The sequence below is a fragment of the Microcebus murinus genome, chromosome 14 (assembly GCF_040939455.1).
Source record: "Microcebus murinus isolate Inina chromosome 14, M.murinus_Inina_mat1.0, whole genome shotgun sequence".
Lineage (NCBI taxonomy): Eukaryota > Metazoa > Chordata > Mammalia > Primates > Cheirogaleidae > Microcebus > Microcebus murinus.
In genome coordinates this window covers 67,967,907-67,994,179 of record NC_134117.1, presented here as the reverse complement: position 1 = coordinate 67,994,179, position 26,273 = coordinate 67,967,907, and the positions used below count along the sequence as shown (strand labels likewise).

General features: G+C 40.5%; 1 protein-coding gene across 1 annotated transcript in view; it reads left to right on the top strand.

The window, feature by feature from the left end:
- The first annotated feature begins 273 nt into the window (after positions 1-273).
- GLUD1 (glutamate dehydrogenase 1) overlaps positions 274-26,273 on the top strand; it is a 39,288-nt gene continuing 13,288 nt past the window's right edge. Inside the window, exons 1-5 of the mRNA XM_012788037.3 lie at positions 274-834; positions 17,281-17,361; positions 18,032-18,087; positions 19,295-19,358; positions 23,149-23,243. Of these exons, the coding sequence (XP_012643491.1) occupies positions 390-834; positions 17,281-17,361; positions 18,032-18,087; positions 19,295-19,358; positions 23,149-23,243 (741 nt within the window). The 5' untranslated portion in view covers positions 274-389. The remainder of the gene's footprint in view (positions 835-17,280; positions 17,362-18,031; positions 18,088-19,294; positions 19,359-23,148; positions 23,244-26,273) is intronic.

The following is a 26,273-nucleotide window of genomic DNA, read 5'->3' as shown; positions in this document are numbered from 1 at the left end:
AGACCTGAGGGCCCAGCAGAAGGCAGAGGGCGGCCTCCCCGCAGCCCCTGCGGCACGCAGCCCGCCCCCGCTCCGGCCGCGCGGGCATGCGCGCTAGGCCCGCCCGCGCCTGCGCGCCCCCGCCGACCCGCCGGCACGCGCCTCAGCCGCGGAGGCCGGGCGAGGCCGCGGCGGAGGCGGAGGCGGAGGCCGAGCGCCCTGGGCGGCGCGCGGCCCCCAGAGTCCGCCCTCCCCGTTAGGCGACGAGCGCCCGAGGGGAGGGGACAGCCGGGCGGGCAGGAAGCTGCGGCTTAAAAGGGCGGCCCGCGCCGGGCCCTTCCTCCCTCCGCCGCGGGGACTCCGAGCGCGCGTCTCCGGCCGCCTCACGCACCTCGCCTCCGCCCGCCGCCATGTACCGCTACCTGGGCGACGCGCTGCTGCTGTCCCGGGCCGGGCCGGCCGCCCTGGGCTTGGCGGCCGCCGACTCGGCCGCTCTGCTGGGCCGGGCCCGCGGGCAGCCCGCCGCCGCCCCGCAGCCGGGGCTCGCGCCTGCCGCCCGGCGCCACTACTGCGACGCGGTGGCCGAGCGCGAGGACGACCCCAACTTCTTCAAGATGGTGGAGGGCTTCTTCGACCGCGGCGCCAGCATCGTGGAGGACAAGCTGGTGGAGGACCTGAGGACCCGCGAGAGCGAGGAGCAGAAGCGGAACCGGGTGCGCGGCATCCTGCGGATCATCAAGCCCTGCAACCATGTGCTGAGCCTCTCCTTCCCCATCCGGCGCGACGACGGCTCCTGGGAGGTCATCGAGGGCTACCGGGCCCAGCACAGCCAGCACCGCACGCCCTGCAAGGGAGGTGAGCTCGGCGCCGCGTCCCGTCCGCCCTGCCCCAGGCCCGGCCCCTCCGCCGCCGCCCGCACGCGCGGGCCGCTGCTCGAGCCCGGCCCGGCACCGGCTGGCGGTGTCCCCTGCCCGCCGGATCACCCGCCTCGGGCGTGGCAGGCTCGGTGGACGGTGATTTTTCCGCCTTAAAACCACCCTGCCGTTGGCCTACCCCGTCCCCCGCGAGCATCATCCCGGGCCTCTGCATGTGCGGGTGTGTGCAGAGTGGACACTACACGGGTCTCCTTTGGGTGCCAGTGTCTGTCCTGCCGAAGTGCACTTCTAGGAAAGGGAGTGACCGGCCCGTCCGAGGCTGCCCTGCGAGTTTTCGTGGGCTTCTGTGACTCTCCCCCGAATGCAAACTATGAAATAAATTCTCTGGGTTTTTTCACTCCTGTTAACAACAGTGACAGATGATACAGGAATAGAAAAAATGACTTGCCTTCTGGGCTTGAAATTTAGGCAGTTTTATTAACCAAAGGAATTTACTAATTACACGTTAATCTTTTAAATTAAGTTAGTTTTCCATTCTGTTTTGTGCAAAAAAACAAAAAACACGAGCAGTGTAACATATGACAAACACCCGGCGTCCTGACAGTAAATCCTAAGGGTGTAGGCTGCCGGAGGGCCTGCCAACCAATGGAATGAAATAGCCCCGGGGGTGTGTACTGGTCCTGGCTAGCACCAGATTTCAGCTTTGGGAAAGATAAAGTACTTAAGAAAGGAGTTGAATCTGATACAGTTTGGTAGTCACCGAGTTATCCTGTAGTTTATGTTTTTGAATGTCTGTAGATTTGGCTTCTGTAGTTAGATTGCTTTCTTCAAGCAAAGAAAAGCTTTTAATTTCCCCCCCAAATACATCTCAGTACCTGATTAAAGGTACTTAAAAGCAATCTAAAATAGAAAGGACAAAACCATTTTTTCCTACTGTACAACACAAAAATTACGTAGAATAAAGGACCGAGGCAGATGAGGAGTCTTTCTGGATGTGGATTGGCTGATAAGCACAGACGATGTTGGGCTAGACCCTTTGTCTCCCTAAACCCAGTCTTGCTCTTTTTCTATTATGCCAGCTGACTTCAAAGGATAATTTTTAGAATTCTCTCTAGACCAGAAAGAAAAACTTGAGCTGTGCTGGTGTTCCCCTGGAACAAAGGTTGCTTCCAAGGGTTTAATGATTTACTAAATTTGCATTGACCCCACCCCCTGCTAGGACTTACCTTTGGAGCTTAATTATCCTCTAGCTCTCTGGTTTCCTCTGCTAAAACCAATGTTTGAACGGCTTTGACCTCTAATTTCCCTTCCAGCTCCAAAATCATATAAAGTGTACACACTGTCAATCTCCTGCACTGCCTTCCTTCTTCCTACCACTCCCTTATTCTTTAAGCCAGGAATACAAGTTCAGACTCCCAAGAGAAGCAAACAAGGATGTTGAAGGAAGAGGCAATTTACAGCAAATATGAAATTGCATTGTTTCCTTAAAATGGACATCAAGTTTATTTTACTGTCTTGTTGGCAGCATTTTCCAGTCCCTTAAAAGATAAATAAATAAACCAATCTGTTTGGTTTTCTGCAGGATCTGATTTGGTCTCTTTAAAGTTCTTTATATTCTTCTGTTCTTCAGATGCTCAGCTCTTTCCTATCTTTGTAAGTCACAGCTTGGCAAACTCACTAGAGCAACTCACATTTATCATAGTTTGTCAGTCCTCTTTCTCTTGTTGCCACCGCAGTTTTAATGCCAAAATATTGAACCTAGCAACAAATAGCATCAGCCAAACCAAAGCATTGTTATTGTAGCACTTGCTGTACTGGAGTGTAAGATACAATTCTCTGTTCCTGTTTATTCCGTTTACCAGAAGGCATGCTACTGAAAGCATTATTAACTCCCAGCATATAAACACAGAGAAACTGAATTGTAACTAGTAAACTGTAGCAGCATTGCAAGATGATAAAACAAGAAAGAAAATTGGCCTCTGTGAAGTGATAAATGTATTATCTTTAGGAATTTGAAAGGCTTTGAGATTAGGGAGGATTATATAGCTGTGAAAAAACCTTAAAAATATTTTAGTGTGCTTAATATAATAAATAGTATACTAAACAGATGATCAACATAATTTGGGTACTGTAGATGTCCATGTTCTGCTTGCGAGACACTCCAAGATCTTCCTACCCATTTATCACCCTTGTCTGATTGCAGAGAATGTACACCCTAAGAAGGACTTATTTTCTGTGGGTTTTTTCCTCCACTTAAACATTTAAAGCTTTTTTAACTTACAAAGAAATCGTTAAACTTCTTGGTCCTGCTCTGGTCTTAGAAATACAGAATATATTAGGTGATTTAGATAAAATATGCCTTGGGTAATCTCTATGAACTTCTGAAGTCTTAACCTCTTAAATATGTTTTAGTACATTCTTTTCCCCCTACCCCACTATACTGTTGCCTCTCACAGTTTTCTTTGTGAAAGAAACCTCATCTGCCCCTCTCCATCCTTTTTCCCACCCTCAGCCTTCTATATTCTAATCTTTCCCCAAAAGTGACCTTATACATGAACATTCTAAGATAAAATTCTCAAGGTTGAGGCAAAGCAACTATCTTGTTACAATCTCTGTAAGGGAAACAGGTGGTTTTAAGACCTGCAGGTGGCAGATATGTACTTTATTCAGAGTAAATATTTAATAATACATACTGTTTTTGTGTTTCATTTTTCCTGAATACCATATTTAACCAAGACCGTTAGATTTGCCTTTGCTAAGGATTTGGAGGAGCATGCTATAGGGTTTGAAGGGAAGTTTAAGTGAGGCCTTAAAAATATTTCTAGCAAAGGGGAATAGTCTGAATAAGCAACTTCTTTGAGAAGACTTAACCAAAGGTTCTGGTGTGTTGGAAAATATTATCAGAGGTTGTTCCTATTAATTTTCTCCAAGTAAATTCTCATTATTTTATTGGCCATGATTCTGCCTGAGAACAGTCTACCTTTTTAGGAGGAAGTTTTAAAAGACAGTTTGGGGGTGGGGAGTATGGATTGATAGCAACCCATTGATGTAGGAGTCTATTTACTTTCTCTTCCAGCCTGCCCCCCCACCCTGTTGTCTTTTTCTTTTTTTTTTTTTTTCTTTCTTTTTTTTTTTCTTTCTTTTTTTTTTTTTTTTCTTTTTTTTGGAGACAGGGTCTCGCTCTGTTGCCCGGGCTAGAGTGTAGTTGCTTCATCATAGTTCACTGCAACCTCAAACTCCTGGACGCAAGAGATCTTTCTGCCTCAGCCTCCCCAGGCCAAATACCCCTTTTTCCCCACCAAGCTTGCTATAGAATAAAGACCTATGGTAATGGTGGAGATCTATACATCAGATTGTCATTCAGTCTTTCAGTTTTGTGAGTTAATCCATTCAGCACATTTGCTTTGGCAGTAAAACCCCATGTGCAGGAAGACAATTGGGACTACAGACATACTCCACCACACCTCAGCTAATTTTACTATTTTTTGTAGAGATGGGATCTCACTATGTTGCTCAAGCTGATCTCAAACTCCTGGCCACAAGTGATCCTTTTGCATTGGCCTCCCAGAGTGCTAGGATTGCAGTTGTGAGCTGCCACCACACCAGGCACCAGTTGTCTTGATATTAAAGCTAGTAAGGCAAATTCCCTGTCAGTGATTCTGTCTTCTGTCATAGAGTTTTCTAATATTATCATCATTTAAGTGTAGTTGATGGCTATAAATGGAATTCTCTCATACATTGACCCTAAATCTTTAATTACAAATATTAGTACCCAAAAAAGTGTACCCTGTGTTAACTCAGTGACTTGTTTTTAAGAACAAAAATATTAATAAGTAACAGTAGGAAGTAGATGACCTTTGGTTTTGTCTTTGGTGACCTGATGCTAGAGAAGATTGGAATCAATGCAATGTGAAAGTCCCCCTCAGCCTCTGGGATGTCACTGTTTGGTGAGTGAGTGGTAGTGCTTAAGGGAAGACTACAGAAAGTACTGATACTGTTTTAAAGTGAGACATCGGCCTCCATGGGGAAAAAAATGCTGCTGACTTATTTCAGATATCCATGGAAAAAAATGTTTCTCACTTATTTCTGCTATGCTAAATAGACAGCCCTCAAAACGTGTAACTTTGAATAAGTTACACTTATTCAAGTGAGTAAGTTACACTTACACTTTCTAATATGTTTTAAAGACTGTGTGTCTGCATCTGCTGCCACAAGATAAAATAGAGCCTTTGGAGGTAAATTTAATTTAGGAGTTAACCTTTCCGAAAGTTCAGTTAAATTAAAAGTCCTTAGCCCTGAGGTTGTTGATTTTAATACATTTTAGTTAAATATGGAATGGTGTTGACATTATAAAGCCTTTTTTATTTCATGGAGGCCAAATGCCTCTTTTTCTCCACCATCTTTCCTATAGAATGAAGACCTATGATGGTGGTGGAGATCTTCAGATGGTCATTCAGTCTTTCAGTTGTGCGGGTGAATCTATTTAGCAAGTTTGCTTTGGCAGTAAAACCTCATATGCGAGAAGACAAATAACTACTCGTTCATTATGCAAAGTATACTTTGTAAGAATTGAGGCATCAGCGCCAGTAACATATACTGCCCCGATGCCTCAGTTGGAGGATAAGCACCAGTATATATATTAAAATCCAATAAAACTGATAGCCTTTACATTTTAAGTACAAGAAATATATATATATATAATTTTTTTTTTCTTTTGGAGACTCTGTCTTGCCTGGGCTAGAGTGCCATGGGGTCAGCCTAGCTCACAGCAACCCAAACTCCTGAGCTCAAGCAGTCCTCCCACCTCAGCCTCCCAAAGTGCTAGGATTATAGGCGTGAGCCACCGTAGCCAGCCAAGAAATAAAAATTGAGCTTGAACTTTCTGGCATACAGTGGAAAGAAATTGGGTTAACGACTTTTGCTGTTAATTTAGAATGCTTAAGAAAATTGGGTTTTATCCACTATGGTAAAGATACTGAGAGTTCTGCCTGTAACCAATAAAGACTAAAATATTAACTTGTGGATGTTAAAAGAAATCTTACACACTAGTCTCTGACATGTGACTTCTGAGTTTGGTTTGTTTGGCTTTTTTATCTGTTTGTTTTTTCCTATTTGCCCAATAATTAGGTTTTTATAATCCAAGTAATAAAGAGAAAAGTCCATAATATCACTTTAATAATTCCTGTGCTCAACAAACTCATTAAAATACATATGTATGATTCAAATATTTAAGTAGTAATGAAAATTACAAAATGAAAAGTGAAGCATCTCTATTCCCAACACCACCCCTAATATAACCATGAACATTCTTAGATCCAAAGTTGTTATCTAAAACTCACCTAGCTATCCCAATAAATTAGTACTTTCCCCTTTCCAGAAATAGAAATTAATGCAGCTTGGAATGTTAATAATATATAAAATACTACAGATAACGGCCGGAAAAGGTTTGATGAAGGGCAAAAAGACAGAGCAAAAGGGAGAGAGTTGCACAAGGCCTTACAAAAAACCATACCTGGGAGATTCGGCAGCCACACACATTCTGCCTTCGCAGAGGTCAACTGGCATAGAAAGGGATAGCAGTAATAGCTAACATTTATTGAGCTCTGTTTGTGTGTGCCAGGTGTTCTAAGAACTTTTCATGCATCGTTGCTTATATGTCTCATAAAATACACTCTTGTCCCCAGTTTCCAAATGTGGGTACTAAGACTGAAGAGCGAAGTGTCGTTTAGCGTGGTGACAGGATTAGTATATAGTGGAGTTGGGGTTCAGATTGCGGTCATCTGAATCCAGCATTCACTTTAACCATTATTGTCTGGGATTTTTTTTCCCAGACATTTTATTACATTTTTTATTCATGTAAAATGTTACAAATTGGATCTTGGGGTGCGCACTGATTGAGAACCATGTCATGCCATCAGCACAATGATCCCCAGTACTTTCGATAGTGATACCTTTGAAATTTGTTAAAAGCTATTAGAAGACTTCTTCTGGGAAATAATGCACATTCAAATGACTTTGCATGTAAAAAGTCATCACAGATGATATCTTAGAGGTGCATTTATTCTAATTGCTAAGGAAAAGAAATAAAGAAATAACATTTTGAAAACAGTTTTCCATTAAAGGAGGCTTGAAGACCTTTGGTGTTTAACATATTAATGCGCTAGGCAGAACAACTCATTTTTCTACCCACATGTTATTTATCTTTAAGGGTTTTCCATTGAATAATTTTGAAATGGCTTTCTTCTAAGTGTCTCTTCATTAAAAACTAGGAAAATTCTTTGTTTGCCATGAGTTACTATTATTTCTCTTGATTATTCTTGGAGAAAGCCAGGCCAAATTTTTCTGAATTGCTTATAGGCTAGAGGAAAATGTGAAAGATGATACGAATGAAAATTATAAAGGTTGTCAGTAGTATGGCTCCTTTTTTCATTCATCATTATCATAAATATGTCAACATAGGACTTTTAAAAAGCATTTTGGGGCCAGGCGTGGTGGCTCACACCTGTAATCCTAGCACTCTGGGAGGCTGAGGTAGGCAGATTGCTCGAGGTCAGGAGTTTGAAACCAGCCTGAACAAGAGTGAGACCCTGTCTCTACTAAAAATAGAAAGAAATTAATTGGCCAACTAATATATATAGAAAAAATTAGCTAGGCATAGTGACGCATGCCTGTAGTGGAGGCTGAGGCAGGAGGATCCCTTGAGCCTAGAAGTTTGAGGTTGCTGTGAGCTAGGCTGACACCATGGCACTCACTCTAGCCTGGGCAACAAAGTGAGACTCTGTCTCAAAAAACAATTTTTTTTAATTAAAAAAATAAAAAAATAAAGCATTTTGGGCCAGGTGCAGTGGTTCACGCCTATAATCCTAGCACTCTGGGAGGCCGAGGTGGGAGGATCACTCAAGGTCAAGAGTTGGAAACAAACATGAGCAAGAGTGAGACCCTGTCTCTACTAAAAATAGAAAGAAATTAATTGGCCAACTAAAAATATATAGAAAAAATTAGCCGGGCATGATGGCACATGCCTGTAGTCCCAGCTACTCAGGAGGCTGAGGCAGAAGGATCACTTGAGCCCAGGAGTTTGAGGTTGCTGTGAGCTAGGCTGACACCACAGCACTCTAGCCCAAGCAACAAAGTGAGACTGTTTCAAAAAAAATTTTTAAGGCATTTTGTACCTACTGGGCATTAGTATGATTTACATGGCTCTTTTTTTTTTTTTAATCTCTTGCCAAGAGACAGAGCAAAGGGATAATCAAGGGTGATAGTAGCCATGTTGGGGATTTACTGAATAAGGACTGTGTTCATTATAAACTGTACTCTATATTCTAAATAAATCAAATTTTCTATTATGTGGGGGTTTTTTCCCTGTAGGCAAGATCTCTGAACTTTATGCTTAATTTAGGAACACTCCTTAGTTCATAGGGATTTCTGATAGTTAACCTGTTTTTCCCCCGCTTGGAATATGTTTTCATTGATTTCCTCCAAATAGAGCAAGCTTCAAAATCTCTTCTGTGCTATGTCTTTCTGTCTTTCTTGTTTTGAGTTTAGCTCAGTATTCTGTTTCTACATTTCCTTTCTGGGAACTAGTCAATAAATGACAGTTGAAAAAACACTAAACCATGTGTTACCGCAATAGAGTTCAACTAGGGAGAGACAGTCTTGAGCTGAAAGTAGGGGAGGCTGGATAGATGTTGGATCAGGGAAAGACCGTTTCAGATAAAGAGAAGAGGGGGTGGTCTCAGCCAAGGCAGGAGATGGAAGTATATGTGAGGGGTCAGGACAGACTGTGTGTTTGTAAATAATGAGAAATAAAGATTGTGATATAATAAATATATTAATATTGGGTCTCTGCCTTGTTCTTGACAAAGAGCTTCTAAGTTCCTAGGAATTTCCTGGGTGATAGGAGTGTCTTTTGATATAACTAGGCTACTCTTGGTGGGCTCCACATGGGGACTGGTTGCCAGAAAGAGCCATAGTTAGAAATTTGGAATTTTCAGCCCTACCCTCCAACCTCTGGGGATTGGAAAGGGATTACAGATTGAGTTCAGTCACCAAACAGTCATGACTTTGTAAAGGAACCTCCATAAAAACCCTAAGTGTTGATTGGAGGAAGAAGGGTTCAGAGAGCTTCCAGGTTGGTAAATGCATCCATATGTGGGGAGGGTGGTGTTCTCCCATTCCACAGCGACAGAAGCTCCTGTGCTGGGGACCTTGCAGACATCACCCTGTGTGCCTCTTAGACTGGCTGTTCATTTGTATCCTCTACATAAGTAAAGTGTTTCCCTAACTTCTGTGAGCTGTTACACAGATTATTGAATATGAGGTGGGAGTTGTGGGAACCCCTGCTTTATAGCCAAGTTGAACAGAAGTATGAGTGCTCTGGGCATCCAATACTTGGCAACTGGCATCTGAAGTGGGGAACAGTCTTGTGAGACTGCACCCTTAAGCTGTGGGGTCTGTGCTAATTCTGAATATTTATGTCAGAATCGAGTTATATTGTAGGACATCCAGTTGATGTCCAAGAGAACTGGAGAATTGCTTAGTGTAGAAAACCCACAAATTTGGTGTCAAGTATGAGTAGAAACAGTTTTCCTTTTAGGTTTATTGAATATTCCAGTAAACGTGGGAGAGGATACAGAAAGTTAGGCAGCAGTAGAACTGAGAATGAAGTGACAGGTAGGTAATAGCAGAGGAAATGAAGAGGAAAGGACAGATAAAACATTTTGAAGAAAGTACAGTACAATATTCCCCAACAGGTAAGATATATAGGATGAAGGAGAGTAGAGTCAGAGATAACTGCACAATATATAGTCTGAGAAACTGGTGGAAAAGGGTAAATGAGAAAAAGGATTGGATTCTGAAAATAAAAATCTGGTTTAAAAATGATCCTTAGGAAAATGGAAATACAAGCATGTGTTTTTCTCCATCTTGCCCTTGCCTGGTGGTGTCCCTGGGCCTGTGGTGCTTGCCCATGCCTTTCCTCCTGCCTCCCTGTAACTCCTCTTCCTCTCTAAGAGCCATCTCAAATATCACCTTGACTTGTAAATGATTTATATGAAACTGGATACCTGAGGTTTCAAGCCTTTACTCCCTTGAAGCTTTTTATAATGTTACCACTTTTGCTAAATGTTATCCAACTTCATATTTACCAGTTTACCATCAATCTAAGACCTGTTATGAAGATGTGGCTAAGTTTACTGTTAATCATTAGCAAGATTCCTCTTTTAATGCATAATCTTCTCTCCATTGGGCAGTAAGTTAAATAGTTCATGAAACAAAGCCATATGTTTTATAGATATGTATGGATATAAATGCAGGGAGAGTGATTTGGAGGGATATACATTTAAATGGCTAAGAATGGGCACCCCTAAGGAGAGGCTGAGGTCATAAGTGGTAGTCAAGGGAGTCTTCAGCTTTTTCTGTATTTAAATTTTAATGAAAACAGGCTAGGCATAGTGTAGTCCCAGCACTTTGGGAGGCCAAGGCAGAAGGATCCCTTGAGGACAGGAGTTTGAGACCAGCCTGGGCAACATAAACAAAACTCATTCTCTACAAAAAAAAGTTTTTTTAATTAGCTGGGCATGGCATGCACCTGTAGTCCCAGCTACCTAGGCTGAGGCAGGAGGATGGCTTGAGTTCAGGAATTCAAGGCTGCAGTGAGCACTGCACTCCAGCCTGGGGGACAGACCAAGACTCTGTCAATCAATCAATCAATAAAGTAAATATTGATGAAAATGTATATATGCTATGTAATTTTAAAATTTTAATGAAAAGAATGAAATATTTTTCCAATATCAGCTAAACATTTGCTTCCCAGAAAGCTTGAGTTTTTCCCTTCAAAATGGTTAAAATAAAAAATTTAGATAATGGATTAAAAATCTAAAGGGGACCAGGCAAGGCTATTTTCAGTCACCCATAATCCTAGCACTGTGGGCGAGGCTGAGGTGGGGAGCATCGCTTGAACTCAGGAGTTCTAGGCCAGCTTGAGCAAGAGTAAGACACCCCCCCCCACTAAAAAATATAAAAATTAGCTGAGTATGTTGGTGCATGCTTGTAGTCCCAACTACTGGGGAGGCTGAGGCAGGAGGATTGCTTGAGCCCAGGAGTTTGGAGTTGCAGTGAGTTATGATGACACCACTACACTCTAGCCTGGAAGACAGAGCAAGACTTTGTCTCCAAAAAAATATATAAAAGTGATATTTCCCTGCCTTCCTACACAGAACAGTACATTGATGCTATCTAAAGCAATTAAAGAGTATGGTTTTTCTTGGCTCCTGTGTACAATGCTCCTTCCCCATGGTAAAGATCTGAATTTGTATCCAAGACTTAGTATTTCACATGGTCTTTACTTGCTGATTGATAGTCCTAACTAATTCCTCCCTGCTTTTTCCTTCGTCACCTCATTGTGAATTAAGTTACAGAACATTATTGTGAGTTAGGAGGGTATATTAAGTGAGAAAATAGGTTCTGGTGAGTAAGTGACAGGAGTGTGAGTGCATGAATTTTGAGAATTGTTCTAAGGCCTTCTTGCTTTTCTGTGCGTTCTGTGCTTGTGTTAGAACTCTTGGTTATTGAATTAATAGTTTCTGAAAAGTAGGAGAATACAGCTGGACATTGGATTTCTGACGAATGAATCAAACCCTGTTAAGAGATCCAGGTTAAAGTAATTTTTAAAACCATTTGGATTTTTATAAATGTTTAGTTAATGATTAATTATAAAAAACAGTTGATGACTCAGTGGCTGAGACGTGTGTGTGTGTGTGTGTGTGTGTGTGTGTTTGGTTTTGAGTCAGCTAGCCAAAGGAAGAAAAATTCAAGCTAGTCACTTGTGGTTTTCACTGAATCTTATTTAAAGTAATAAGCTTGTTTGTTTTCTCCATCACTATAGCAACTTCAGCTAGTTTTTGCTTTGGATTTTTATTTCTAGAAAAATTTAGTACATTCAGACTCCTGAACATGCTAAGGAGTATCTGGTAATTAAGTTAAAAGGCATCAAAAGGTAAACTACAGGACACAAAGATAAAAGAAAAATAGATAAGAATTAAATTTTTAATAATTTAAAGAAAAAAAATTTTTTTAAAGTTAAAAAGCAGAACAGTCCTTTGCTGTGTATGGTTTGCAGATGTCTGAATTTCATTAATGTTCTTTGGAAACATCTAGATACTGTTTAACTCAAAATAACTATATGGTCAGTTTCTGTTGAGAATTGAAGGTATGATTTCAAAGTTCCCATTGTAGTATGTGCTTCATTCTATCCCTAGCCCTTCCCCCAACTTTACTGAGATTGATAAATAATAAACATTGTCACAGGTGGTGTTTCTTTAGTTTCCTCTGGTGAACTGGATGCATAGATTACTTAGTCAGCAGGTCGGAATGTGGTCCTTGGTTTTTAGGCCCTATTTCCAGTGGCATCAGTTCTGTGGTCCATGCCTGTGTAACCAACCCACTTGCTTTGTAGCTTAGCCAGCCATGGACTCCTGCTCTTTCTTAAAAGCATCACCTCCATTCTTCTTGGAGTGATAATCTGCTAGCACTGTCAACCAAAGACCAGATGATCTCTTCCCAAACACTAGTGATGTCAGTATCATTAGAGGCTAAGACATAGTGCTTTAAGACTTCAGGATACAAAAATATTATAATTTACTTTCTTCCATTTCCAGAATAAAATGTTTATCCTTCTAGTTTGTCTTGTGCCCCACCCTATCCCTCTTGGTCCTGCTCACCTTCCTTTAGCATTCTCTGCCACATGTTCTAGCCCAAGGAAAAGGAGGAAAGACTTGGTTTTATAAAAAGTGACAATATTCAGACTGTAAATAAGATCCTTCTTGCTTCATTTTTATTTAAAATATTCTAAGATTTTCTGGTTTTCTTGTATGTATGTGTATATTAATATTTTGCTTTATTGAACAACTTTGAATTGAGTATGTTTGAGATATAGTAGGCATTCAGAAATGCTAGGTTTTCCCCTTGTTTCAGAACTTTGATAGATATGTTGCATTATTTTGTCCTTCTCATACTCCTATTATGCTAATTTCTCCAAATCCACTGAATGAAGAAGTTTGCTTGCTTCCTTCCTTCTTTTCTTTCTTTTGTTTGTTTCTTTCTTTCTGTTTAGTGATATTCTTACTGAAATCTCTTAGTATCCATGTGGTTAAAAGTTTTCAGGTGACAGTTTATTTTTAGTTATCTTTGGTTCCCATTCCCAGTGGTGGAAGAGCAACTGGTTTTCCCTAATGCAGGTATCTCTTGTCTTACTGGAGTTTGTTTTGGCTCTAGTATTGCTACAGAATAGTTTATTTATGGGTGTACTTTAAGATTTTTGTTTTTCAGATTAACAGTTTAAATAGCCCTAAAATAGTATACCTACCAGTTTCCAGAATTAAAAACATGTATGTGTCACTGATTAATTAGAAAGTTAAAATGAAAACATGTTTCTTCTTTAGCTCAGGCAGTACCAGCTGAATTAACTTCTGTCTCCTGCCCACCTTCATCTGCTCCAGGGCCTGTTCCAGGGCCTGTTCCACTAAGGCTCTGCTTCTTTCTTTATAGCTCTTCCCTTGCCTCAGTACTCTGAAAGTTCTTCATTGGTCCATAACCGGAAGAAAGTGCGGTATAAGAAGTAATCAGTAGATCTACTCTCCAGTATCTGGCAGTTGTGATCTCTAAATGGGTGTGGCTGAGAAAGAAAATTTCACATTACAAACAAGAATTCCTGGGTTCCATCCAGTGGAAACTTGTTTTTTATTATACACACAAAGTTTATGACTCATATCATTCCAGGACTTTTGTAAAGAAATGGATTTATATTATTTTATTTATATTGTTTTGTAGAAGGAGAGGTCTGGTTTCTAATTAGCATCTGTGTCTAGATTATTAGGCTTGCTCTTTGAATGGTTTTGCTGTTTGATTTATGAATTTACTTGTTCAAACAGTTTTTAGTTTCCTACTAAATACATTACATTATAGGTACTTTTTAAGTTTCTAAGATAAGGGAAAGTAACTTTTCCCCCCCCATTTAAGAAAGCAAGGAAAATTGGAATAACATAGTGACTACTTCCACAGGCTCCTAAAAGGTCAATGAAAAGTGATTCATGTATAGAAGGAGAAATACTAATTCTTAATTAATACATTGTTTTATTTCTCCCATGAATTTATCTGGAGAAGTAATGAAACCAAGGTTTGTTAAACCATTTGTTCTGCCTGTCAGTTTAGACTTTTTTGTTAAATAAATTGCTTTGTTATGTGCTGCTACTGTATGAAACTTGCTACAGCAGTGGTAATAGTTGACATTTGAGGATTGACCGCTTGCAGGGCACTGTGTCAGATGCCCCACGTGCGCTGTGTCATGCAGCCCGGACACCTCGCCTTGAGAGCAGTGTTAGCACCCCTCCAGGTGAGCAGATGCTGCAGGCGGTGTCACCTGGACACGGCACCCCCCCTGGCTTCCCCTGGCTTAGTGCAGTTTTCACTAAGTAATATGCTGTATTACTTAGTGGTGTTTTTAATAATTTGGAAAGCACATTTTAGTTTTTAAACAAATGTTTGCTTTAAAGATATAAATGTTTCATATTAAAAGTATTTATAAATTTTATTTCTTTCTAATTTTCATTTTTTAATTATAAATCGACAAATTATAGTTGTGTATGTTTATGGGGTACAAAGTAATTTTATGACCTATTAGTACAATGTGACATAATTAAATCAAGTTAATTTTTTTTAAGTCAAGCTAATTAACATGTCTATCACTTCAAATACTTATCATTTTTTGTGGTAAAAGCATTTAAAATTTACTCCTAGCAATTCTGAAATGTACAATACATTACCATTTACTATATTCACTATGCTGTGTATTGTATCTCAAAAAAACACCTTATTCCTCCTGTCCAGTTGAGGATTTGTACCCTTTGACCATGATCTCCCCATTATTTCCACCCCCCACAAATTTTATTCTGATTTTTTTTTTTCTGGAGTACTTTTTAAGACCTGGTACTTTAACTTTTTAGTATTTTCATGATGTGTGTAGATACTTATGGTAAATAGCTTAAAACTTAAATGTATGTCAATTTTTGTGGCCATGGCTTTTTTATCTTTTTTTTCCCCCCCTTAAATTTTAAGAGTGAAGAATATTCATATATTCATTCAGCATGAATTTGCCTAATATATGCCATTTTCTGTGTTAGGAATCAGGAATTAAAGTAGTGAATAAAACAGGTCTGTCATAGTGCTGACTTGCCAGGTGGGGAAACCAAGTTAGTAAACATATATATAAGGTCAGTAATAATAAATGTTATGAAGAAACAAATAAGGTAAAAGGGGCTAGAGAGTGGTGGTAAGGAATAGGTGCTCTTTTAAATAGGGTGGTTAGCCTGTAATCCTAGCACTTTGGGAGGCTGAGGTGGGAAGGTTGCTTGAGGCCAGGAGTTCAAGAACAGCCTGCACAATCTGGAAGACCCTGTCTATACAAAAAATTTTAAAAAACAGTAAACTGGATGTGGTGCACACCTGTAGTCCTGGCTACTAAGGAGGCTGAGGCAGGAGGATCTCTTGAGGCTGTAGTGCGTTGTGATTGCACCATTGCACTCCAGCCCGGGTGACAGAGTGAGACCCTGTCTCTAAATAAATAAATAGATTAGAGAAAGAAAGAAGTTGGAGAGAGCCCCTCAGAATGAAATAAGCTTTCAGCAGAGACCTGAACAAATTGGGGAATAAGCTATAGAGATACTGCTATATGCTAGAAAAATTACCTGTCATTTCACATTCTAAAATTTTAATAATGAGTACATTTATTTCATAAATAATTTGAGAACTCGTTTTTTTTCTTTTATTTCATTATATTATGGGGGTACAGATATTGTTAGGGTTACATATATTGCCCCTGCCACCCCTTCCCCCCCAACTAGTTTTTTGAAAGATATAATTCTAAGAGCTGACTCTTCTAAATCTAATCATTTTATTTTTCTAGTAGACCGAGGAAATATGTTCAGCTTCAGAATTCGCTTTTTTAGGCTGGGCGCGGTGGCTCACACCTGTAATCCTAGCACACTCTGGGAGGCCGAGGCGGGAGGATTGCTCGAGGTCAGAAGTTCAAAACCAGCCTGAGCAAGAGCGAGACCCCGTGTCTACTATAAATAGAAAGAATTGGCCAACTAACATATATATAGAAAAATTAGCTGGGCATGGTGGTGCATGCCTGTAGTCCCAGCTACTTGGGAGGCTGAGGGAGCAGGATCGCTTGAGCCCAGGAGTTTGAGGTTGCTGTTTTCTGAAATGTATAAAAAGACAGCTTTTAAAATTGACTAGGCTGGGCATGGGGCTCATGCCTATAATCTCAGCACTTTGGGAGGCCAAGGCAGGAGGAATGCTTAAGGCCAGGAGTTTGAGAACAGCGTGAGCAACATAGCGAGACCCTGTCATGAAACTGCATGTTGATGAGATGTTATATATATTCGATCTGGAAAATCTTCTGTTCTCAGAATTCTTCTTTAAAAGAGATGTCCCTGGGACGCCCATTATTTAACCTCTGACTCTCAGTGGAGATTGTACCCAGCCCCTCTAGGGGAGCTGAATCTGTTGGAGGAAGGGAGAAGGAAAAAAGCTGCAGCTTCATATGGGTATCCTTCACCCACAAACCCAGGGAGCCCACGCAGTGTGCAGTCAGACATCACCCCACTCAGACTTTCCTCCTTCAGATTGAAAAGCAGTGGACTATAACAGAGAAAGGTGGCTTAATCCTGCAACAATTGGAAGAGTGATTGACCAAGACCCCCAAAGCCAAAGCAGCGGTCATCCTCACTTCCTGTGTCCCAACCACCAAACACCTAATGGCTTCTGGGTACAGGTCATTACGACTCAGAGTTGCTTGTCTGCTTGGCCACCTCCCCTCCCTTCAGAGATGGTGAAGGGAATTGCTCATCCCCAGGAAGAGGAAATGGTTTTCTTATCTTCTGGTTGAAAAAGGTTGGCAGTAGGTGAGGAAGGTAACAGGTAAGGATCTCTGGGTGTACCCATTTGGAGCCAAAACCTCTATTTAGATATCTGGCATTTCAAACTTGGTGACTATCCATTGCCCATGTTTATCTATTATCAGAGTTCTTGAACTCTCAGCTACCAAGTCACCCAAACCAAAAGGAAAAGAGTTAGTTGCCTTCTGGAAAATATAAAAAACATTCATTCCTGTGTAATTTTTGTCTTGTGAAATCACAGTTGTTGTTATTAGCAGTTTTTCCTTTTAGCTTTTAATATTGACTTTTTATAGTGTTCTGACACATGTTAACTTGTAGTGTTCTTGGAAATAGCCTGGTTGTAAAATGTAAAAAGTGGACATTTTCAATTTGCAGTTTTGTTTAGTTTTGAAATTTACTGAAATTTGTTCTAAATAACATCCCCTTCTTTCTTCTTTGACCCCCTTTTTAAAAAATAACTCCACCAGGTATCCGTTACAGCACTGATGTGAGTGTAGATGAAGTAAAAGCTTTGGCTTCTCTGATGACATATAAGTGTGCAGTGGTTGGTAAGTGATCACCTTTTTTTGCTACCTAATAACTCTTTGGGAAAACACATTTACACACAAGGTTACTTTTTAAGATGTCTTAGAAATAGACCTTATCAGAGCTGATTTTTTTTTTTTTTAAGTTGTGCTCTTTAAGACTTAACATCATTTTTTAAATACTCTTAATTAACATTTAGTCTTTTTTTTTTCCCTTTTTTTAAAATTTCAGCATAATATATATGGGGGTATAAATGTTAAGGTTACATACATTGTTATTGCCTTCCCTCCCCCCAAGATTTAGTCTTTTCTTAAGTGGGGGGATTTTTTTATAGGAGCTAATTGGATTTTCTTTTAAGTATAGATCTTTATTCTAAATCATTTTCCATATTCTATAAATAACAGTAAAACATAGCAGAAGGAAAGTAAATAGGTCATTATCTTTTAGAGCAGTAAAGAGAACTGATTTTTTTAAGAGCACTGGTTAAATACACATTATAACTTGGCTAGCCTTATAATTTCTGTTCAAGAAAGTTTTATTTACAACATTTTAGAAAGAGATCAATGTGGGTTTATTTCTGAATTTTCTGAAATTCAAGCTTAAAGCATCATACATTTTCTTAATATTGCACAGTGCTTTCTGTTGCTTTATTTTTTTTTTTACTTTTATTTGGAATAACAACTTTCCTTTCAGATGTGCCATTTGGGGGCGCTAAAGCCGGTGTTAAGATCAATCCCAAGAACTATACCGTAAGTATCAGAGTGCTATTTGTTTGTTTACAGTGGACTTGAAATTGCTGGCCCTCTGTGTATCCCCCATGCCAGTGAGATTAATGGTCCCAGTTGCTTTTTGACTGGAATGGAAAACAAGTAAATAATTAACTCATTGCGCCGGACGCGGTGGCGCGCGCCTGTAGTCCCAGCTACTCGGGAGGCTGAGACGGGAGGATCGCTTGAGCCCAGGAGTTCTGGGCTGTAGTGCGCTATGCCGATCGGGTGTCCGCACTAAGTTCGGCATCAATATGGTGACCTCCCGGGAGCGGGGGACCACCAGGTTGCCTAAGGAGGGGTGAACCGGCCCAGGTCGGAAATGGAGCAGGTCAAAACTCCCGTGCTGATCAGTAGTGGGATCGCGCCTGTGAATAGCCACTGCACTCCAGCCTGGGCAACATAGCGAGACCCCGTCTCTAAAAAAAAAATAATAATAAAAAAAAAATAATAATTAACTCATTGAGTGTTTTCCCACATAAAAGGTCACCTACTTAACATCAATGTCCTTTTTCATTACTTAGTTAAAAGATGATTAAGGACATGTGTGGTGGCTCATACCTGTTATGCTAGCACTCTGGGAGGCCAAAGCAGGAGGATTGCTTGAGCTCAGGAGTTCAAGACCAGCCTGAGCAAGACCCCTTCTCTACTAAAAATAGAAATATTAGCTGAGTGTCATGGTGCAAGCCTATGGTCCCAGCTATTTGGGAGGCTGAAGCAGGAGGATCACTTGAGCCCAGGAGTTTGAGGTTACAATGAGCCATGATGACACTATTGCGCTCTACCTGGGGCAACAGAGCGAGACTGTCTCAGAAAAAAATTTTTTTACCATTTAAATGGAAATATACCATAGGGGAGGCTAATAGGGTCCATATTAATACAATTACCTCATTTTTCAGTTAGTGTTAGTTAAAATTCAATTTTTTTAAGTGGGGAATTAATACAAAGAGGAACTGGGATTTAAGCCTTTGTTCTATCTTGTTTTTATAACCTGATTTCTGATCCCTTGTTTTCTCATCTTTATACTATTATAGAAATGCCTAATTTATGAGTCATTCTAAAGATTACATGAGATGTATGAAAATGTCCTATAAATTGAAAATATATAATGCCAACTGTAATCTGCAAGTAATTTTTATATCAAATTTTTTTTCATTGTTGCTTTTGTTTTTGTTTTTTTCCTTTATAGGACAGTGAATTAGAAAAGATCACAAGGAGGTTCACCATGGAGCTAGCAAAGAAGGGTTTCATTGGTATGTATTGCCGTGTATTAATAGATTTCTGTATAAAGTGGAAACACCTAAAAAGTGATTATCTTAAACTCCTTCTTTTATGTGTATGTGCATGAACAGAGTTGCCCTTTTACTTTGAGAAATTAGGTTCTGTGATAGACCTGGTGAGCATGCCTGGGCCTGTGTGTGACACATTTCTAATAGAAAGGTTCAGATTCTCAGTGTGCAGTGTAGGCACCAGGTAGGGATCTCTTCCCCCTCTTCTTGTACAGATATTATAAGAGTTTTGATCAGTATAACAGCATTTACATTATCTACTGAGACATGCAGAAAGACCAAGGCCATACTTTTAGAACAAATAATATCTGAATTTAAAACATATTTTTAATATGTGAAAGCAGTTTTTATAATAGCAGTCCTGTAGTTCCTAAAGCAGTAAGAAATCTGATGCTTTTTGGAGCTGAAGGTTTTAAATAGTCATAGCTGTCTCTTTAAAGCAGTGGGATAGCCAGGGAGGTTAATGTGATCTCCATTGGAGAATTCCTGAGACTCCTACTATTTGTTATAGGAGCTTTTGCCAAAAACACTAAATATCACCTAAATTATATCTCCCAACTCATTTTATGAGGTCATTATTACCCTGACACCAAGATTCAACAAAGGCATCTCAAGAAAACTATAGACCAATATCTCTTACAATAGCATCAAAAGAAATAAAATACTTTGTTGGACTTCTACACTGACTACTACAAAACTTCATTGAAAGAAAGCAAAGATTAAAGTTCTCAGTAATGTGTTTAAAGAAAAAAAAAAAGAAAGAAAGCAAAGAGACCTAAATAAATGGAAAGACAGCCTATATTCAGGATTGGAAGACTTAATATGATTAAGATGTCAGGACTCCACAAATTGGTCTACAGACTCAACACAATCCCTATCAAAATCGAAGCTCCTTTTTCTGCAGAAATTGAGAAGATGATCATCAACTCACAATGTGACAAGGCCAGGGCTCAGACTCAGGTGTGAGCCTCAATCTGAAACATTCTATGGAGACGGAAGTCAACAGGTAACAGATAAACAATTCAAGGATTGCCAAGAAGTGAAGAAAAACTCCCTTTGCCTACCTGCCAGGTGCAAAGCTTTGTGGTACAGAAGTCAGTTTAGTTCTATAGGGCTTGTGTTGAATCTATGCAGTCTTACTATCAGGGTAATACTGACGCCATAGAACAAAGTGGGAGGTGTTCCTTCCTCTTCTCTTTTTTGGAAAAGCTTGTGAAAGGTTGGTGTTAATTCCCTTGTGTGAGTTTAGATACCACCGTCATAAACTATGAAGTGCTCCGGCAGGTCTCTGAAGTCTACACACTCTTCTCTTCCCCTGTGTCTCCATGCACACAGTTACCCTTTCAGCTCTCACCATGTGCTCATGCTCTGTTATAGCAGTTGCTTTTTTTTTTTTAAAGGATGGACTTCTATCCCAGATTTGTGCTCTGTATATTTGAGACTTTTATCTGTTATTCAGGAATTACTTGTTATCTGTGCATCCCTATACATTGGTTTGATATGGAGTAGAAAACTCATAAGCCCAATAATTAGTACTTTGTGCTTTGTTTTGGGTATGGAAACTGTCTCATCTTTAATGTGTCTAGACTGATGTTTGTGAAGCAGATGATCATTCTACATGTCTGATTTGTCAGCTCTATCCCTCAGACCTGCCACTTGCCCTTCTCCAACTGGAATTGTTCTCTGAGGCAACAACTTATTTAACTCTTAATGTTGTTAAAAACAAGCAGTACGTTTGTAGATACCTCTAGAAGGATTCAGGAACAAGTTGTCATTTGTACCTTGGGAGAGAAGGAATGTGGTTAAGCAGAGTTGCACTGGCTATGGCTTTGGTATATCTCTCTAAAGGCAGAGAGAGGGAATGAACGGGAGCAGCAGAGCCCTTTGTTAGTGGAGGAGGATAGATTATGGCCTTAACCCTTCCAAGTAAGTGCTGTGCGGGGTGAGGGTAGCTGTGGGTAGGTTGGACTTCATGAGATGTATAAGGTGGCCAGGGGAAAGGGTGCTAAGGCATAGGAAAGTTACAGATTGGGCCGGGGTAGGAGTGTGGAAAACAACCCTTGAGCATTTCAAAGTTGTCTTATGCCAGCCCTGTGCCCTTGACGACACTACTTATAATTGAGATAATATAGAAAATTATAAATAAGGCTGAAATTCAAAGAGAACACAATGAATAAGTTTGTACATAACTTCTACATACTACATACACACATGGAAGTAGAGAGGGAAGGAAATAGAAGAAAGAAAAAGAATTTTTTGGAAAGGGAAACATACATGCTGTATGAAACGTGCCTTTTTCCGCATGTATGCTTTGGTGATGATTCCAAGTCACGTAGATATAAATTCTTTTTAATAGTTGTTTAGTTCTGTAAGTATACCATAATTCATTTAATGGACATACTAGAAACTTAGATGGTTTTTATTTTTACTATTTTTCAGAGGAGTATTTCTGTGCCTTTACAGATTTGAGTGAGCATCATTTAACACATTTGTATCAGAGATCTCATGGTGGCCATCAGTCTTAGTGCTATTAGTGATATCTGTAGCTGCCTGTGAGCTTATCCTCAAACTTTTTAAGTTGCTGTGATCTAAGGAACAGAAAGCCAAGGCCTAAAACTTTATATATGCTAAGTGTTGAATAATAGGTCAAACCAGCATTCTTCCACAGGTAAGAGTGTGGTGCTTAACACAGTTGCTTCAGCAATGTGACCTTCTCTGTCTCTTTCTGCTTGGCGAGGAAGGCTTACACTCCCAGTAAGCGGTGTTACTGTGCTGTCTCATAGACGTATATCCCCAATCATAATAATCCTGCTTATGTGGAGCAAGATGGGACTGTTATCTCTGATTATAGTTTAGGGAACCAAGGTCAAGAGAGGTTCACCTGATTAGCCTCTGGTCACACACTCAGGAGTCCTATGGGGTGGCTTATACCTGTTGCGCATAGCTAACTTCCACACATAGAGCAAGTAAATGCCCGTGGGATAGATGCCCATGTAACGTGTGTTTCTGAGTTTAGTAGTGAAATATTTAATGGGTCTTTTTATGACTTAGTTGCCTAAATGAGATCTAGAGTGTTCTAGCCATGGTGACTTTGTTACTATAGAGAATTATAAGGATTTTTGTGTTTGAGAAGAGTTTATCTTAAAAACTGGTGCATCATCTTACAGTTTTTTCTCCCAAGATGCTTTGTCATTTTACCTTTTCATCATCTGTTTCCCTCCTACAATGGTCTGGGAAAATTGGTTTGTTCCTAAAGTATGGTGTCTGTTTTCATACTGGATTTTGAAAACCTATTTTGGATGTAAGCTCCAGGGCCAAAATAACCACTGGTGAGGTTTAATTATTCCTTTCATGCATTCAACGAATCTTTATTAAGTTCCGTGCTGTGGGAAACACAAGGAAAGATGATAGAAACACAAAGAAACAAAAATGTCCTCATTGCTCTTAAGGAATCTTTCGGAGGCCTCAGTTTCCTCATGAAAAATGACAGTAATCATAATAACCCCTATATTTCACAGTTGTAGTAGTTAAACAGGGTAATACATAATTAAGTTTTTAGCAGAGTGTCCAGTGCATTGTAAGCACTCAATACAAACTGGCTGTTATTAATTTAGGTAGAAAGATGATAATACTAGTGTTTCAACTGATAGGCAAAAAGTATATTGTGGTTTTATCATAGTTTGAATAAAGAAGTACTTACAGAAGAAAAAGTAAAAAAAAAACCCGGTGCACTACCCTTTCCCTGTGTCCCCAGGTCCTGGCATTGATGTGCCTGCCCCGGACATGAGCACAGGCGAGCGGGAGATGTCCTGGATTGCTGACACCTACGCCAGCACCATAGGGCACTATGTGAGTACCCACTGGGTGCCCCACGGCTACTGCATATTTGCTGTCTGTGAGAAATAGCAATCCAATTGATTATATGAGACATGAAGATTCACTGGGTTTTTTCTTCTCCCCTTTAATCATAATCTTGATGTGCATATTATTTTACATTGATTTCTCTATTCTTAAATTATAAATGTAATGAACAATGATGTTAGTAAATGGAAAGAAATTTTGCTTATATCCTGTTCTATACTGGGCACTGGAGTGGGACCCTCACTAGCCAGGGAAGCACATACTGCTGAAATGTTAAAAGGTAGATCAAGAAGCCTTCAGTTTTGACTTTTCTCACAAAGAACTTTAATTTAAAGAGGAGCTAAGACACATGCAGATTAGGTATGGAAACAGTGTGGATAGTGTGGTTTCTGAAAGAAGGCTTTCTAGAAGAGATATTTGAGCTAGACCTTGAAAATGAGTAGAATTCAAACATCTGGAGATTCGAGGGATAAGAGAAAGAGAAACAGCAGAGCTCGGATTGTCCAAACGTAAGGCATATTCATAAAGGTGATAGAAGATGATAGTAAAGAGGTAAGTGAACAGACCAAAATACCAAGCCCTAGTGTTTGTGTCTTACCTGGTCATCAGTGGAGAGCCTTTGCTGCCGACCCTTCCTTAGGAAGAATAGGCTGATAGCAGTGTCCAGCTGAACTGCCTCTAGGAGTAAATCCTTCTATGGTGTCAGTGCCCAGAAGCCAGAGGACTGGGGCGGGTCATTGGCACCTGTGAGGGACAGGTGAGTGGGGTGTGTGGGATCAAGGACAGGTACCAGGTTGAGTCAGAGAGAACCAGGAAGAACTGAGTCTGGGAACTGAGCAGAGATAGTGCCACCAAACAGAACACAAGAGGAAAAAATAACCCCCATCCTAAGAGAGATGGAACCTTGAAGAACAGAAACATTTAAGGAGTAGGAAGAGAAATAGAGTAGGAGACATTCAAGGCTAAGTGTAAGCAAGGTGTTTGCTACAATTGGGATAAATGCTAGAAGTTGTTTTGAAGCTATGAAAAAGAATAATGGATCCATCCAAGCCTTTCAAGGTAAGGTCGGAAAAGGCCTCCTAGGCGATGGAAACTTCAGGTCTGTGCTCTGAGGGATGAGTGGACATGGACTAGGGGAAGAAGTAGTGGCAGGTATTTGAATCACAAGGAAGCACCTGGGTGCAAGTCCTGAAGTTCCAAAGCAACGTGAACTCAGGAGGCTAAAGGACAGCTATTATGGCCAAAATTGAGAGTGAGGCGGGAGAGAGGTCAAGAAAGGCCAGTAGGAGGACGACCAGGCCAGGTTACTGCCTGGTAAGTGACCATAAGGACTTCGGTGTTCATCCTGAAAACAGAGAGAGAACAGTGGAGAGCTTGTTATCAGGAAGTGTGTGACATAGCTGAGTGCATATTTTAAGCCTTGCTCTGTGTGTGGCAGAAAATGGGATTGTTGAGGGCAGGAGACTATTCCAGGGGCCCAGAGGGAAGAGGGTTGTGAAGAGGGACATGGGGCCTCTAACTAAGAAAAAGGGCACCGAGGAGAAACAGAAAGAAGACAGTTTGAGAGGTGGCCATTGCCTGAAGAAAATGGTTTTTGTTGTCCTTTAGAGTGTTTTTTGGCTGTGGGCTCAGATTCATTGGTGCAAGGGATAGACAGTTCAAGAGAGATGCAGGATGGTAGATTTAGCAAAGTCCTCAAAGGAAATAAAGGCTGGGGGACTTTTTCTCTTAAGGGCCCTGGTGGAAAGATGGGCCTTGGGAAAGAGGAGGAAGGTAGAGGTGAGCTGTCTCCAGAGGCGGGGTCAGGCTGTGGGGGGAGCATGGGCAGCCCTGGGCCCTCCGCCTCTCTGGGCCTTGGTCTCCTCTTATGTAAAATGACAATGATGATAGTACCTGCTCTGTGAGACTGTTGTGAGGATTAGATGAATAATAATCTAATGCACTTAGAGCAGTACACAGCCCTTACCTAGTAAGCATCAAAAAATAAACATTTGTAAGTGTTACATCAGGTAAGTTATGCAACTCCCCTGAAATAAAATGGGAGCATCAACACTTCAAAGAATTGTGATTTCCACTGCCATTCCCAAAAGGGACACTTTCAGAATCTGTCGCTTTTTTATGTTAAATAAGCTCTGGGCATGGTCTCTTGCTTGTTTTAAGCAAGACACTAGATTAAATAGTGCAAACTAGTAGGCAGTATATTGTTATTCATAGTTCATTCTCAATGGTGGCAGCAAAAGAAAGTTTTGTGAGGCGCTGCCAGTTAAAACCTTGGACTAGTAAAGAGGTTTTCCTTCTTTAAGTGATAGGAAAATCCAAAATCAAGGCCTAAGGTAAGGAAGCTATAGTTTTTGTTACTCATGTCTAGATGTGAACTGAAACCACGTGGCTCCCTTTGTCTAGCTCCACCTAGTAGTGTGGTGGTGGTGGAAGAGTGTTTTCCCCGGGCTTCCAGAACCACTGGGTATGCTGGGGTGCCTGGCAGTTGGCACCGGGCCTGACCTCAGACAGTATTTCCTTCAGCTCCAGCATTTGCATTCTCACTGTCTTAAAAGCATTTGGCACTAGATTTGCAATTCTGTATTCATAAGTGTTAATTATTCATGAAAGCAAACTGTGGGAAAACTACTACTAATTCAGTAAATCACTTTACTAGGCTGCCTTTTTTTTTTGCTTGCTTTCATTTTTTTCTGTTGGTAATTATACAAGTAATATACTTTTAAGTTCTCTCTGTAAAAATGTTTAAACAATACGGATAAAGACCAAGGGACTTTCTAAGTCACCCAGCAGGAACATAGGAGTATGCTGATCGTTAGGGATGTGGCACGAGGTAGGGCACCTATCTTGTTCACACAGGTAGCAAGTGGCTTCAACGCATTTATTGAATAGCTCATACTTTTGCCACTTATTTAAAGTTTTGTATTTATTTTCATTTTATGTTAATCATAATATACTGATTCACTCTATATAATAAGACCGTCTCTAGTTTCTCCTGTTCCACAGGTTGATTTCTCTATT